The sequence below is a fragment of the Trichoderma camerunense genome, assembly GCF_050948025.1.
Source record: "Trichoderma camerunense strain CBS 138272 chromosome Unknown V8C40scaffold_31, whole genome shotgun sequence".
Lineage (NCBI taxonomy): Eukaryota > Fungi > Ascomycota > Sordariomycetes > Hypocreales > Hypocreaceae > Trichoderma > Trichoderma camerunense.
Window position 1 is genome coordinate 119,901 of NW_028145339.1, and position 14,081 is coordinate 133,981.

Genomic DNA, 14,081 nt, shown 5'->3' on the forward strand with positions numbered 1-14,081 from the left:
CAGCAAGTTGCTTGCTTATTTCGGTAGTTTCCCATTCGCCTCCTGTATAACAACAGCCAGCCCAGATAAACGGATGGAGCCTTTGCCAGACAACTTGGGAGTACGGACAAGCATACCCCATACTCTTGCTAAATCGCTATCTAGATTGGGTTTCTCCGCGGAACTACTAGCGCGTCAGCTCATGCAGTTAATATGCCAAAGTGTAATGGAATCTAGCCAAACGACAAATAGATAAGTGAATATCATGATCCAGCCTAAGCAATAGATAACAATAGAGATCTCATCAAACACGCGCGCTATGTGCATCATTATCATTGCAACCATACCTATACTATCATTAATTACGACTACTATCTCCAATCTATTGCCTATTAGTGATGATCTACTTACTCCGGCGGGATGTTGTATCTTAGTTTATCTGACATTGGACACCTATCTAGTAGAGATAAATGACGAACTCAAACTCTTCCGAGGAGATTGACGGACAAAGCTTATAATGCTACTGTGTACGGAAGAAGGATTCGAATCTGTCATACACAACTTGTGTAACACAAGTCCTCGGAGCGCTCACGTTGCCTTTGTGTCCCCCACGACGAGGAAGTTTGCGTTGTCTCGAATGCCTCGATGCTGGAGGAGAGGGAAATGTCATGCCCACGCTTTCCAATAAAACTGCTTACCTTGCCAGAATAGTATATTCGACTCTGAATAGGTGCCATGCTTTCTCCCGAGATTCCCAGCCTAAAGAAACAAAATGAATGGAGTAGTTCATGCCACCCAGCCAGGGTCAGAAGCCCTTCTGCAACGGCCTAAGAAGCGTGCTGCTGTTGTCGGACTTGGCATGGTTGGCATTGCCTTTATCGAAAAACTTCTCAAATACGACATCGACAGCGGCCGCGATGAGTGGGAGGTGACTGTTTTCGGCGAGGAGCCTCACATCGCATATAATCGTGTTGGTCTCACACAATACTTTACGAACCGCTCTACCGAGAGTCTTTACCTCAACCCGCTACAATGGTATTCATCACATGCCGAGGGAAAACTCACATATCATACATCGGACCCTGTGGTTTCGATTGACAACCACGCCAAATCTCTCAAGACCGCCAATGGACTGCATTTCCAATACGACGAGTGTATCCTTGCCACCGGTTCTAATGCGGCCCTGCCACCATATCTCTCACTGCAACAATTCCAGAAGACCAGAGGCGCTTTTGTATACAGAACGATCAAGGATCTTGATGATATCATTGGGTACGCAGTAGATGCGCCCAGTGTCATTGGGCGTCGCATTCGCAAAGCAGCCGTCATTGGCGGCGGTCTCCTTGGATTGGAAGCGGCCAAGGCTCTCCTTGATCTTGAAGAAGTGGACCAAGTTGTACTGGTAGAGCGAAACCGCTGGGTACTTAGTCGTCAGCTTGATCAAGAAGGTGGAACGCTAGTACTGGAAAAAGTCAAGTCTCTTGGTGTTGAAGTTCTGCTTCAAGCTCGAGTTCGAAATCTCTTATGGAACGATGACGAGAGACTCACTGGCCTCCTTCTCGAGGGGAAAGATGGGCTACCGGACCAAGGCTACGAAGTTGACATGGTTGTATTTGCTGTCGGGATTAAACCTCGCGATGATCTCGCCGCAAGTGCTCCCATAACGGTGGCCAGTCGAGGCGGTGGCTTTATTGTCGATAATCACCTTCAAACCAACTTGCCTCACATCTATGCTATTGGCGAGTGCGCCAACTTTCTCAACGAAACATTTGGGTTAATCGCTCCCGGTGTCGAGATGGCTGAGGTCCTGGCCTTTAACTTGACCGAAGGACCCTACCACAGCATGAGAGAACTGAAAGCTCCCAACATCAGCACCAAACTCAAATTAATGGGAGTTGATGTCGCTTCCTTTGGTGATTTCTTTGCGGATCAGGGAAAGATAAGCAGATCACTGCCAGGAGCAACCAGTGCTCATGCAGCTCGCAAGGCTCAAGTAACGCCTCCGACTCCGGAAGAAATAAAGAAAAAAGTCAAAGCGTTGACATATCGGGATCCTTTCTCGGATGTTTACAAGAAATACATCTTCACAGCAGACGGCAAATACATCCTCGGAGGCATGATGGTTGGCGATGTAAAGGACTATGTCAAACTCGTGGGCCTGTGTAATACAGGCAAACCCATCGAAAAGCCTCCAGCGGAGTTCATCATAGGTGCCGCAAAGGAAGGAGAAGAGGAAGGTGACGATCTGCCCCATGATGCTCAGGTCTGCAGCTGTCACAATGTTAGCAAAGGCGACATTGTGGAGTGCGTCAAGACTGGTGGTATTCGTTCTTTTGGAGAGATGAAATCTTCAACAAAATGCGGAATGGGATGCGGAGGCTGTGTGCCACTGGCTACTAGCATCTTCAACAAAGCACTCAAGGACGCTGGTGTTGAAATCTCCAACCATCTCTGCAAGGATTTTGCCTACTCGCGCCAGGAACTGTACCAGATCATCAAATTCAGGAAACTCAAAAAGTTTACCGCGGTGATGAAAGCCGTCGGCAAAAAGACTGACGGCCTTGGCTGTGAAGTTTGCAAGCCGGCGGTTGGATCAATCCTTAGCTCCTTGTACAACGAAAACATCATGAAACCTTCCCTGCGCCAAACGCAGGATACAAATGATCGATACCTCGCCAATGTACAGCGCGATGGTACTTATTCAGTCGTTCCACGTCTCCCCGCTGGTGAGGTTACACCAGCAGGACTCAAGGTCATTGGAGAAGTCGCGGAGAAATTCGGATTATATACGAAGATCACAGGTGGCCAGCGCATCGACATGTTTGGTGCAAAGAAGCAAGATCTCCCCCAAATTTGGGAACTGCTCGTCAATGCCGGTTTTGAGAGCGGTCATGCTTATGGCAAGGCACTTCGCACAGTCAAATCATGTGTAGGCAATACCTGGTGCCGATTTGGAGTTGGCGATTCGGTCGGTCTTGCTGCTGAAGTCGAGAATCGCTACAAGGGCCTGCGAGCTCCTCATAAGTTCAAGGGCGGTGTATCCGGATGTGTCCGTGAATGCGCCGAAGCACAAGGCAAAGACTTTGGTCTCATCGCGACGCCGAAGGGATGGAACATCTTCGTAGGCGGTAATGGTGGCGCAAAACCTCGCCATGCTGAACTGCTCGTTGAGGATGTTACTCGACGAGAAGCGATTAAAATCCTTGATCGCTTCCTTATTTTTTACATTCAATCGGCTGATAAGCTTGAGAGGACAGCTCGCTGGATTGAAAAGTACCCCGGCGGCCTCAAGGGCCTGAAGGAGGTTATTGTTGATGACAAGCTTGGCATATGTGCCGACTTGGAAAAAGAGATGGAAATACTTGTTGGTTCATATCACTGTGAATGGACCAATGTTGTTAACAATCCAGAGCGACGCAAGGCTTTCAAACAGTTTGCCAACACAGATGAAACTCAGATCGTATCCGAGAAGATCACTGAGCGGGCACAGGAACGCCCTGTAGACTGGCCTGAAGACAGCTCACCCCTTCACTTCAGTCTGTTAGATATTGCTAAAGACGCCAAGTGGGAATGGCGATCTATATGCAAGCTTTCTAACTTGGACCGCCAAAGTGACGCGCCAACGTCAGTAGCTGTCAAATATGGCGAAGTTCAGTTGGCTGTGTGGAACATACCTGGCCGCGGTCTACGCGCATCACAAAACATGTGTCCTCATAAGAAAGCGTTTGTGTTAGCAGACGGCCTCGTAGGTGAGGATGAGCAGGGCCGAGAGTATGTATCCTGTCCATTACACAAGAGGAATTACTTGTTGAATCCCAATCCCGCTGAGGGCGGTGGAAGCTGCTCGGACACCAACTACTCTATTATGACCTTTGAAGCAAAGGCGGACGAGGAGAACGACGCTGTACTTCTCTATCTTCCACCTACAGATGCGCTCGATGCAGTACTATCAACAACAAAGTGGATGCTACGGAAAGCAGGTGAAGAGCTGAGGCTCTTAGTGAAGGATTCAGATCAAGCGGTTGAGATTGTAGAGCCGCTTCCGCTTGCTAAGATGATAGATCCGCTGTCAAGTGCGGCTCTGGCAACCCCAATTAAAGTTTGTGGTGGTAGCGGCGCACTTGATTGGTAGAAATGCTGACTGAATCTGAACTTACGGTATCTCGTCTGTTCAGGGTATTTTTCTGTACTTTACTATCGTATTAATGCGGGATTCATCTCTGCTTTTTATTGGCGCTTCTTGTAATCGTTAGTGAAAACGCCCGTGAGAACATCATCGGCTCAATAATTGCTCCTTAATATTGTGTTTACTGTAGCTTCATTACGGGCGGGTGCAATCCCACCGATGGCTGTCAAGCTGTGTATGGATGACTCTGGGACTAAGTAATCTTCTAGTCATACTGGCCATGAAAACTAAAATATCAGCACTACTCACCTCGTTGTTGGTTCTTGGCTCTCCTTATCTCTGTTTTACGGGAAGGAACTTACTTATCAGCACAAATTTCCACTACCACTACTACGACCTAGCTCTCCTAAGCTGGCATGGATTTGTTGTTCAACCCCCTCACTAGCCTATCACCGTATGTTCTCTTATCAGTGCTACTATAACCTGCTCTTCACCCCTCCCTGTGATGATCCCGGAACAATCAGGGTAAATATTGTCGGGGAGTTAGAGACTCATACCCTCGATAACGTGTCAAGCAGGTGTGAGGAGGATCGGAGATTTTACAAGCATGTAGATATGCAGTGATGGAGGTGTCTTAGCCTTTGCCCCTGGTAAAAAGGGCACTATGTTACTACCCCTAGTGAGGGCTGTACGCTTTAGAGTTGAATTTTGCATCTCCGGTTGGATTATCTCTGTATCAATAAGCGATAAGCACTCACGTCCTATTCTAGGCTCTTATCTGCCTTTGAGTTGTAGCTTAGATGAGCCTTCTACGATGTATGCAATACGATATCACAGGCCTGCGTTTGCCATTATGATGTATTATATAGGATATTTAAGTCGACGATGAAATAGAATGAGAATATTGTAAATTCTGAGTAAGAGCAAATACTTTGTATCTCTAATTCACTCCTCTACTTGGATAATAATTGAAGTTCTTTTGAAGAACTGCAATATCTCTTCTATCAAAAGCAAGGTTAGTCTCTATATCCCACTTGAAGAGTCTCACAGTGTTAACAACTCCAATGTGAAAGCATCAAGAACGAGAAATAAGATATATCAACATAAAGCTCTCGCGGAAGCTCAATTCCTTCAACCTATAGACTGGATCTCAAGATTGCTCCTTATATCTTCATAATACAGAACGGAAGGAAGACATGTCACGGACTTTGGATGCGGAGGCAGACATTGCCTCCAGCACATCGCAGTCTACCATTCAAGATGACAAGAAGACATATCAAATCACCAACAACCAATCACCATCAATCACCAGTGGATCCCATCGCAGCGTATCCTTTTCGGGGCACAACGGTATCGACACCACTGGTGATTCTGTTAACGGCCGAATAACAACAGAGAAGGGCAAAGAGTGGCAAAGAACATCAGGCGGTGACCATAAGTTCCGGTGGTCATCACTTTGGCGAAGAGCCGAAATCAACCCTTTGAATGGGAAAAGTCTTACATTTCCTCTTTTTCGAGTATGGGACGACTCCTACTCCCAAGCATTCTGGCTCGCTACTCTAGGATTCTTTGTGGCCTTTCTTTCTTGGTTTGCCTTTTCTCCGCTTGTTCCTGAGGCTGTGAAGACGGATCTGAACCTTACCCAAGATCAAGTCACCAATTCCAACCTAGCTTCTCTTGGTGGCACGGCCCTTGTGCGTCTCATTGCTGGCCCAGCTTGTGACAAATTTGGTCCTCGAAAAGTACTGGCCGCTCTACTTATTCTGGGTGCAATCCCATCCGGCTTGGCGGCGTTGGTAACAAATATTGGAGGACTAGAGACGGTGCGATTTTTCATCTCTATTCTTGGAGGCACCTTTGTTCCAACCCAGGCGTATACAACGACCTTTTTCGATAAATCTATCGTTGGTACAGCAAACGCGTTTTCGGGCGGCTGGGGTAACCTAGGTGGTGGTGTGACTGTTGCTGTGATGATCGGGCTATACCAGCGATACATTAAGGCCGGTTTAAGTTCCCACCTCTCGTGGCGTCTCTGTTTTGTTACGGTTCCCGTACCATGCCTTATCCTTGTCGCCGTCATCATTTTAATATTCGGAAAAGACCAACCGGGCGGCAAATGGTCAGCTCGCCGAAAACTCCAGGCCACTGTCATGGAGGAAGGCAAAGGGAAACAAAATGGGCTCGGACTTCAAGGAGCTGCTACTCAAGAACACATAATTGTGGATTCTGGTAACGAACTTACTCCCAATTCCACCAACCCCAAACCACTGAATGCAACATCTGACGAGCACGTCACCCGAGTCACTGTTGAAAATGCACATTCTGAGCCGCTGACGCTGGCAGCGCTGCTCGCCATCCTCATCGATCTCCGCGTCTGGGCGTGCGCTATGTGCTATTTACTCACTTTTGGCCTCGAGACAGCAATGGACGCGGCTCTCCCTGGTTTAATTTTTAGTTTGTTTGCCAGCGATACATTTACTATCTCAGATGCCGCCTATGCAGCATCGACGTATGGTCTTATGAACCTCTTTGCTCGGCCGATGGGTGGAATCATATCAGACATTCTCTACGCTCGATTTGGACTACGAGCTAAGATGTACTGGCTGCTAGGTACAGCTCTCTCACAAGGAATCGCTATGATCGGCCTAGGAGTCTATATAAACAAGAACCATGCGACTATCGGCGGTGTCATTGGTTTTATTGTGTTCATTGCAATCACTGGTTTTGCAGCCAACGGCGCCTGTTACTCAATCTACGGCCATCTGCGACCGAAGAATATCGGTGCTGTTGCAGGCATTGTTGGTGCAGGCGGCAATATTGGGGGTCTGTTTTACACCTTAATATTCAAGTACCAACCAGGAGTTCGCCTGCCGCCATCTCAGATTCATCCTCATGGTTTCAATTCTCTAGGGAAAAAGTTTTGGATTGCAGGGGTATTCAACGCAGTGGCTGTAGTGCCACTTTTCCTTGTGCGGTTGGGCGATGCCGTATGAGGTGATGGATTGGCGAAATGGGTATTGTGGAACAAAAGTTATGTTTTGTATACATGTAGTGTTTGTTTATTGGATATTGATGGGTTCATAGTCAAATGGTTAAAAGTGGTTCGGGTTTCATATTAGGCATATTGTCCACGAACTCTTTTCGCATCTCGCGTTTCGGCTTTGGACGGTGAATGCTTAGACCCATATCGCTTGCTGTAGTTTAAATTATGGAGATGGTTTGTCGTGTGTAATTGACGATGTGGTGTATGAGGTAGCAACCCATACTGCTATGTTAATGAGATGACTAAAATTATTTGTGCATCTCGTACCTATAAATGCCATGGCGGATGATTTTAGTCAAATAGGAGAGGACGTGATAATTCTATTGTCTCGAGGCGGTCAATTTCTTTGACTGAGACTCTTGCTCTTTGTTGGCAACACAACAAATTCTTTCAACACTTACTCCAATGGCTACTGCATCTATGAGTTGCTCTATTCCAGTCTCTATGACATTAGAAGAGAAACCATATGTCCCATCTCTTCCATCACCGCAAAAGTTGAAGCAGACAGCAACGACTGCCTCCTCCTCCTCTATTGACGACGGAGACACCCCTGCCTTGCTCCATCGATCACTAGTTGCTCGCCCTCATTTGGTTGATCATGCCAATGGCAGTTATCTCTATCTCGCCGATGGCCGCCCTATTCTCGATGCTTGTGGAGGAGCAGCGGTAGCTGTCATTGGCCATGGCAATGCCGAAGTAATTGCAGCCACTGCAGCTCAGATGCAACGAACAAGCTATATCCACACAGGCGCGTATACAACTACGACAGCAGAAGATTTGGCCAAATTTATTCTCGAATGTGGCACCTCCGTCGACGATAAGGATGGCTACTTCGCTCATGGCTTGACTAGAGCCTTTTTCGTAGGCAGCGGCAGCGAGGCAAACGAATCAGCTATGAAGATCGCGCGGCAGTATTTCTTTGAAAGAGGCGAATTAAAGCGACAGCAATACGTCTCGCGCCGACAAGCATACCATGGGAATACATTTGGTTCCATGTCCATATCATCGGTTCTAGGACGCCGAGTACCCTATGAAGATGTCCTTCTGCCGAATGTATCATTTGTCAATCCCGCATTTGAGTACCACAATCGCTACAATAATGAGACAGAAGAAGCATATGCAGAGAGATTAATACATGAGCTGGAGGCCCATTTCTTGGAGATTGGACCTGAAAACATTATCTCTTTCGTGTGAGTCTGCCCTCTCAGAGCCTTGAGTCACCCTCCATACCTAACGATCTTCTTAACTTTAGAGCTGAGCCGGTAGTCGGTGCAACATCCGGCTGTGTGACAGCCCCCAAGGGCTACTTCCGCGGGGTTCGTTCGCTTTGCGACAAGTATGGTATCTTGCTGCATTTTGACGAGGTCATGTGTGGTGTAGGCCGTACGGGATCATATTTCGCCTTTGAACAAGAAGATGTTGGCGTCTTACCTGACATCGTTACCATCGGCAAAGGATTGGGTGGCGGATACGTGCCTCTTGCGGCCATGCTGGTTAACGACAGAATCGTCACCACTCTACGTCAGGGTTCATCCATGTTCAACCATGGACACACGTTCCAAGCGCATCCGACGGCATGTTCAGCAGCACTTGCTGTACAGAAAATTATCCGAAGGGAACGGCTGGTATCCAGATGCGCTGACTTGGGCACCAAATTTGGACAGCGTCTGCGTACTGAGTTCGGGTGCTGCAAATATGTGGGCGATGTCCGTGGCCGCGGCCTGTTCTGGGCGCTTGAGTTTGTCCAAGATAAGAAAACGAAAACTCCATTTGAGGCGTCAGCTGGATTTGGGGCCCAGATCCATCAAATGGCGTTCGACTTGGGTGTGGCGGTATATCCCTGTGTGGGAACAGTGGATGGTGTTGTTGGAGATCATATTCTTCTTGCTCCCCCGTTCAATATCTCGGACGATGAGCTCGACATCATTATCTCGACACTTCGGCGCGCTTATCATGAGGTGGAATTACACTACGACAGTGCGATAAGAGGAGAAGTGGCAGTTTAACGTCCTAGCTTAGGATAAGAGGGGTATATTAAGGCAGGAGTATATCATAAAGTTATAATAAAGTTGTAGCCACAGCAGTCTCTTTACGTGGCCGATTGAATAACGCAGCTGAATGACCAACATTACAACATTGACGCTGAATTCGCAGCGTAATCCCACGGGGTATGTTCCGGTGCAAAAGAGACTCCTATTTGATCCTCCCACAAAGGCCAGATGGCATTCCATTCATTGCCATTACCATCATAGTATAACATTGTGTCAAGTTGCGGTTGTATCTGCTGCTGGAACTGGGCCGAATTTCGAACGCTCATCACTTCAGAAACAGGGTGGTTCCCGGCAAGAGTCGCAAGCCCTTCGTTTACACTATTAGACCTTGGGGTTGCTGGTAGATCTCTCGGGTGATCTCGAGACTCCATATGAGTATCAGTTTCCTCCTCGGAAGGGAAGCTGGATGCACTGTGATTTATGATCGCCTCTAACGCTAAAAAGTCTGTGCGAGTCTTGCCAATAAATTTGGTCTGGTCACGGCCGGCCCGTTCGAATAGACGCTGAATAGTCTCTATGGCCGTCCACCAACGAGCTCCTATTGCCCACTGTGTACGAAATCGGTCAAGATACGCTCTGTCGGCGTTGAAGTCTGCCGCAGCTGTCGTACTTCGACCCAGATTCATTCGGGGGAAGTACAAGACATATGCATTCATAGTTGCGGCTGAGAAGGCGCAGAAGCCTGAAAAGGGCGTGAAAAAGGGCGTCGCTGCAGCATCTAATCGGCGAAGAATATCGGTTATGTGTGCGGAAGATGCGAACAGTTCATATGATCTTTCTTCCCACCATCCTGAAGGCGCCTCCTGCGCTAACAGCGGCGGATCTACCGGCCCTGAAGGTTGGGACGTCGGCGTCGGAAGGAAAGGGATATATTCACGTCCCAGAAACAACCGGCTAGCTTTCATCATTAGAAGATTTGACAGACAGAATGCAGAGAAGGACATTACCAGAGATGGTATATCAGATTCAGATATGCGAAAGAAGGTGCCTGTCCAAGACTTGCATGAACCTCTAAGGCTGTATCTGGAAATCGAATACTATTTTCATGCCTGCCCCGCCACTCCTGCAATTCATCATAGAGAGAAAGCCAGATGGAGCCAGGTTCCCACGGGCATACAATTTGCTGGCGAGTAGACGGTCGTCGACGGCCACCACCGGCTATCCAATGCAGGATCTTGGACCAAACATCATACCCTTGAACAATCAAGGTATATACTCTGTCCAAGTCATGATATTTAGCTTGATCAATAATTTTGCCATGCTCGACGTTTGGGTAGATATGAGATGTGGTTTGGCCGAATGCAAAGTCTCGTTGTCCAACAGGCCAGTGTACATCCACTGAATGAAGGGGAAGAGCCAGTGGCTGAGGTTTTCCACAGAAGACGAGTCTGTCCATGACAAAGCAAGCCCAAAATGTGCGGTTCAAGATTTCGCTCTGTAGTTCTGTGATGTCGCGTTGCTTTGGAAGGGCACTGAGTAGCTGAGCGGATCTTATAGCCATTCCTGTAACACGTCTAAGCATTAGAGCTAGAATCGGTTTCTTCCACAATTATGCAGAAGAAAGTAGAGTCAACAGTTGGGTAAAACATACCACTATCTGCCCATGCCTTATATGTCCTACCACATCCCCACTCATACATGGCTATGGTCAAGAGTGTCTGCACCGTGAAGATGTCCGGATGGTCGGCGACCGATAAGCTAGACCTTGCGGATGAGATATATTCCTCTGTGGAATCTTCATTCTGGCACCACTGGGCACAGAGAGCCAACAGAGCGAAGCACAGGCCCTTTAGTTTAACTACATGGCTGTCAGTCTCTTGCTGACCCACGTTGTCAACTGTATAGTCATCTATGTGTTTTAAATCCTGTAAGAAACTTGGAAGATGCAGAAAATTTAGCTCTGGGAATTGTATCACAAAGACGTTCGCCGCTTTGGCGACTCGGTGTACAAAACCCTGTTTTCGGTTGTTCGATCTTTCTTCCTGGCCTAATTCCCTGTCAAGATTTGAGGAAGGACTTCTTGTCCTCTCTGTTCCAGGGATAGGTGTAGCGTGATGTTCGGCCGAGCCACGTTCAAGTATACTTGTAGAAGGCTCGCGACTACCGGCGGTTTCATTCCTACTGGTTAGATTCTATCATTTCTTTTCTACGATCGGATTGAATGTGTTACATACGCGGCCGATAGTTTCTTCCGCTTGATGATGGGACGTGTAAGCGTGCAAGTATGGATAACTCTTGTCGAGCCCTCCTTTATGCAGCTTTGGCACGGCGGGGAGCCATTATGGACACATTTGATCTTAGCCTTTCTTTGTAATAATCAGTCTAACATTCTTGAAATATTGTATCATCTGAATTGTTGAGGCAGCGCTTAATCGGTAAAGACAGTGAATCCGAGAAGCGTATCCGAAACGATATACTAACCTGCACCGGGCACATGCAATTGTTGTCCGAACCATGTCTGCTTCACGCAGTCTTGGGCTGGGTCATTCATCAGATCCGGAAAATAGTTTGTTTCTCCCGTAATAATTTTGCAGCCGATTTTTTTGCTTGAGTCACAAGGTGAGGGGATTACACTTGAGGATTGAAGGAAGACAAGTCGGGACTCGGCTTTCGCATTTGATTGTAAAACGAGAAACACGAGATAAGCATTTGGACTGGGGCAGCTCTTCTTATGGAGTACTTGTGACCACAGCAGAATTCGTACTGCACATGAAGTAGAGGGGCTTTTCAAGCGGACGAATGCTAAACTGAATGAGGGACTAGCTCACAGATTAGCGTCGCCTTTCGGGTTTCAATGATATCGGCCAAGATTCTTGATGAGATGAGACTTTAACACGGTCACAACTTAGCAGGATATAACCCCTTGGCTGACCTGGCATTCATGGAGTTTAGCTAGTGAAATTCAACTTGCGCCGTGAACTTAGTTTATAACATTGCATATCACATGTCCACAATGATTGTCCCAACTGGAGAGTCAACGAAGCCTCGAATTCGAGATCTAGGCTATGCGCCGGGAAGGTTTCCACCAGGACCCCAGAATTCTATCTTGGACGTTGATGGTAAAACCACTGCCTTCTGTGAGACACCTGAAACAATTGCTTACCCTCACTCTGCAGGTGTACAAGTTGGTCAAGTTACCATTCACGAGGAGCGCGGCATTCACACAGGAGTCACGGTCATCTTGCCCCGTGGCCCTGAAGAAACGGCTCTGTCGCCATGTTATGCGGCTACCCATGGCCTGAATGCAGCTGGTGAAATGACAGGCGCTCATATGATTTACGAATGGGGCCACCTTGCTTGTGTTAGTTCAGGTATTCGTCTCAGCAAGCGATGAATACTATTGCTAATTCATTTCCAGCCAATTGCAATTACAAATACTGTTAGTATTGGCAAAGTTTACGATGCATTATTCCTCTGGTGCATGGAGCAATCTCGGAAGAGAGGAGAGGATGACTTGGAAGCTTTGCGCCGATTTACGATCCCGGTCGTAGCAGAAACGTTTGATGGATATCTTAACGACATCTGCGCGTCAGTAATAGACAGGGATGTAGTTGAAAAGGCGATATCTGCAGCACAACATCAGCCAAAAGTTCTTGAGGGTAATCACGGCGGGGGCACTGCTATGATTTGTTCAGGTTACAAGGGAGGCACAGGCACAAGCTCGCGTGTCGTTCCTGGCCCACAAAAGAACTATACTCTCGGTGTTGTCGTACAAGCCAATCATGGTGGGCGACCAGACTTGCGAATAGCCGACGTCCCAGTGGGAAGACTTTTGATGGAAGAGGATCGTAAGAGGTCGGCTGGTAAAGCCGAGAAGAAGGATGCGGCTCCAGAAGGGGGGAAAGCTATGGAGGGCAGTAAGTCAATCTCGCCATGAAGAGTATCCATGGAAAAAGATACTTACACTAAATTCAGGTATTATTGTCATTATTGCGTAAGTCTTACCACTTTACTGTCTACCAAGAAGATGTCGATCACTGACTAGCTGCAGAACGGATGCACCACTGCTTCCACACCAACTTAAGAGACTCGCCCAACATGCTGGAATGGGTGTAGCCCAGGTACATATGTCATTTTTAAGCTTACCTTTAACGTTTTATACTGATGCTTGTGCAGGTCAGTGGCCACTCAGCTGGACGAAACTTTTCTGGCGAAATCTTCTTGGCCTTCTCTACGGGAACATCACCGAATAAGTTGGCCGAAGCATCGAATGGAATGTCCTATCTACCACCCGTAGAGACACAGGGAGTCGACACTGTAAGAAATGAAACCATTGACACATTACTATATGCAGTATCAGAGGCTACGGAGGAGGCTATTTTGAACGCTCTATGTCAGGCTGAAACTTTAACAGGGTTCCAAGGAAGAAAGATTGAAGCCCTACCGTTGGATAGAGTACAAGCTTTATTGAACAAGTATATGGTGCCTAAATAGGCAGTAGACTTGAAGTAGACAGTGGTAAATATACAATAACTAATGCATATTTTGTTTTACATTCGATAACCTGATGGTACGGGATCAATTTCATTGTTTAACGTTGGGCGACTTCTAGATAGACTATGCTATGTATCCCAATGCCGTATCCAATAATTGCTTTGTAATAGCGAGCTTAGTTCGTATAGGAGCCATACGCCTTTGTGCCAAGACATTGATCGAGAAAAATAAACCGTAGGATATTTCAAATGAGTTTAACCTTTCACGTTACAATGAGCCGATATTTCGCATGAAACTCAAGTGATCATTTGATGTTTACATCAACAACACCCGACCACTTCGGCTTAGGCTAGCCCGGGAGTTCTGGAGCTCTCGTGGGCGTATTCCCGCAACCCCGCAATTTACACTGCAACACCCCGCATCTCATCGACGCTTGTGAGTCCACCGG

General features: G+C 47.3%; 5 protein-coding genes across 5 annotated transcripts; 4 read left to right on the forward strand and 1 right to left on the reverse strand.

The window, feature by feature from the left end:
* Positions 1-279: 279 nt before the first annotated feature.
* V8C40DRAFT_259058 (nitrite reductase niiA) lies at positions 280-4,258 on the forward strand. The gene has a single exon (XM_083218868.1). It carries the CDS (start codon positions 752-754, stop codon positions 4,109-4,111), a length of 3,360 nt encoding a protein of 1,119 aa, XP_083067319.1. The 5' UTR covers positions 280-751; the 3' UTR covers positions 4,112-4,258.
* An 861-nt stretch (positions 4,259-5,119) lies between these two features.
* Positions 5,120-7,144, forward strand: V8C40DRAFT_152581 (major facilitator superfamily domain-containing protein). Its single transcript, XM_083211327.1, has 2 exons — position 5,120; positions 5,179-7,144. The coding sequence occupies exon 2, from the start codon at positions 5,302-5,304 to the stop codon at positions 7,096-7,098; it is 1,797 nt and encodes a 598-aa protein (XP_083067320.1). The 5' UTR covers position 5,120; positions 5,179-5,301; the 3' UTR covers positions 7,099-7,144.
* Positions 7,145-7,592: 448 nt separating this feature from the next.
* V8C40DRAFT_278530 (pyridoxal phosphate-dependent transferase) lies at positions 7,593-9,154 on the forward strand (the record flags this gene model as incomplete). The annotated part of the gene is made up of 2 exons (XM_083221074.1): positions 7,593-8,338; positions 8,401-9,154. The coding sequence occupies 2 exons, from the start codon at positions 7,593-7,595 to the stop codon at positions 9,152-9,154; spliced, it is 1,500 nt and encodes a 499-aa protein (XP_083067321.1).
* V8C40DRAFT_259064 (Zn(II)2Cys6 transcription factor) lies at positions 9,144-11,769 on the reverse strand. The gene is made up of 5 exons (XM_083218869.1): positions 11,621-11,769; positions 11,374-11,505; positions 10,791-11,299; positions 10,147-10,702; positions 9,144-10,093 (listed from the first exon to the last, which is right to left on the reverse strand). The coding sequence occupies exons 1-5, from the start codon at positions 11,653-11,655 to the stop codon at positions 9,277-9,279; spliced, it is 2,049 nt and encodes a 682-aa protein (XP_083067322.1). The 5' UTR covers positions 11,656-11,769; the 3' UTR covers positions 9,144-9,276.
* A 274-nt stretch (positions 11,770-12,043) lies between these two features.
* V8C40DRAFT_259066 (P1 family peptidase) lies at positions 12,044-13,780 on the forward strand. Its single transcript, XM_083218870.1, has 6 exons — positions 12,044-12,258; positions 12,316-12,500; positions 12,558-13,056; positions 13,115-13,133; positions 13,191-13,260; positions 13,316-13,780. The coding sequence occupies exons 1-6, from the start codon at positions 12,144-12,146 to the stop codon at positions 13,631-13,633; spliced, it is 1,206 nt and encodes a 401-aa protein (XP_083067323.1). The 5' UTR covers positions 12,044-12,143; the 3' UTR covers positions 13,634-13,780.
* The last annotated feature ends 301 nt before the right edge of the window (positions 13,781-14,081 follow it).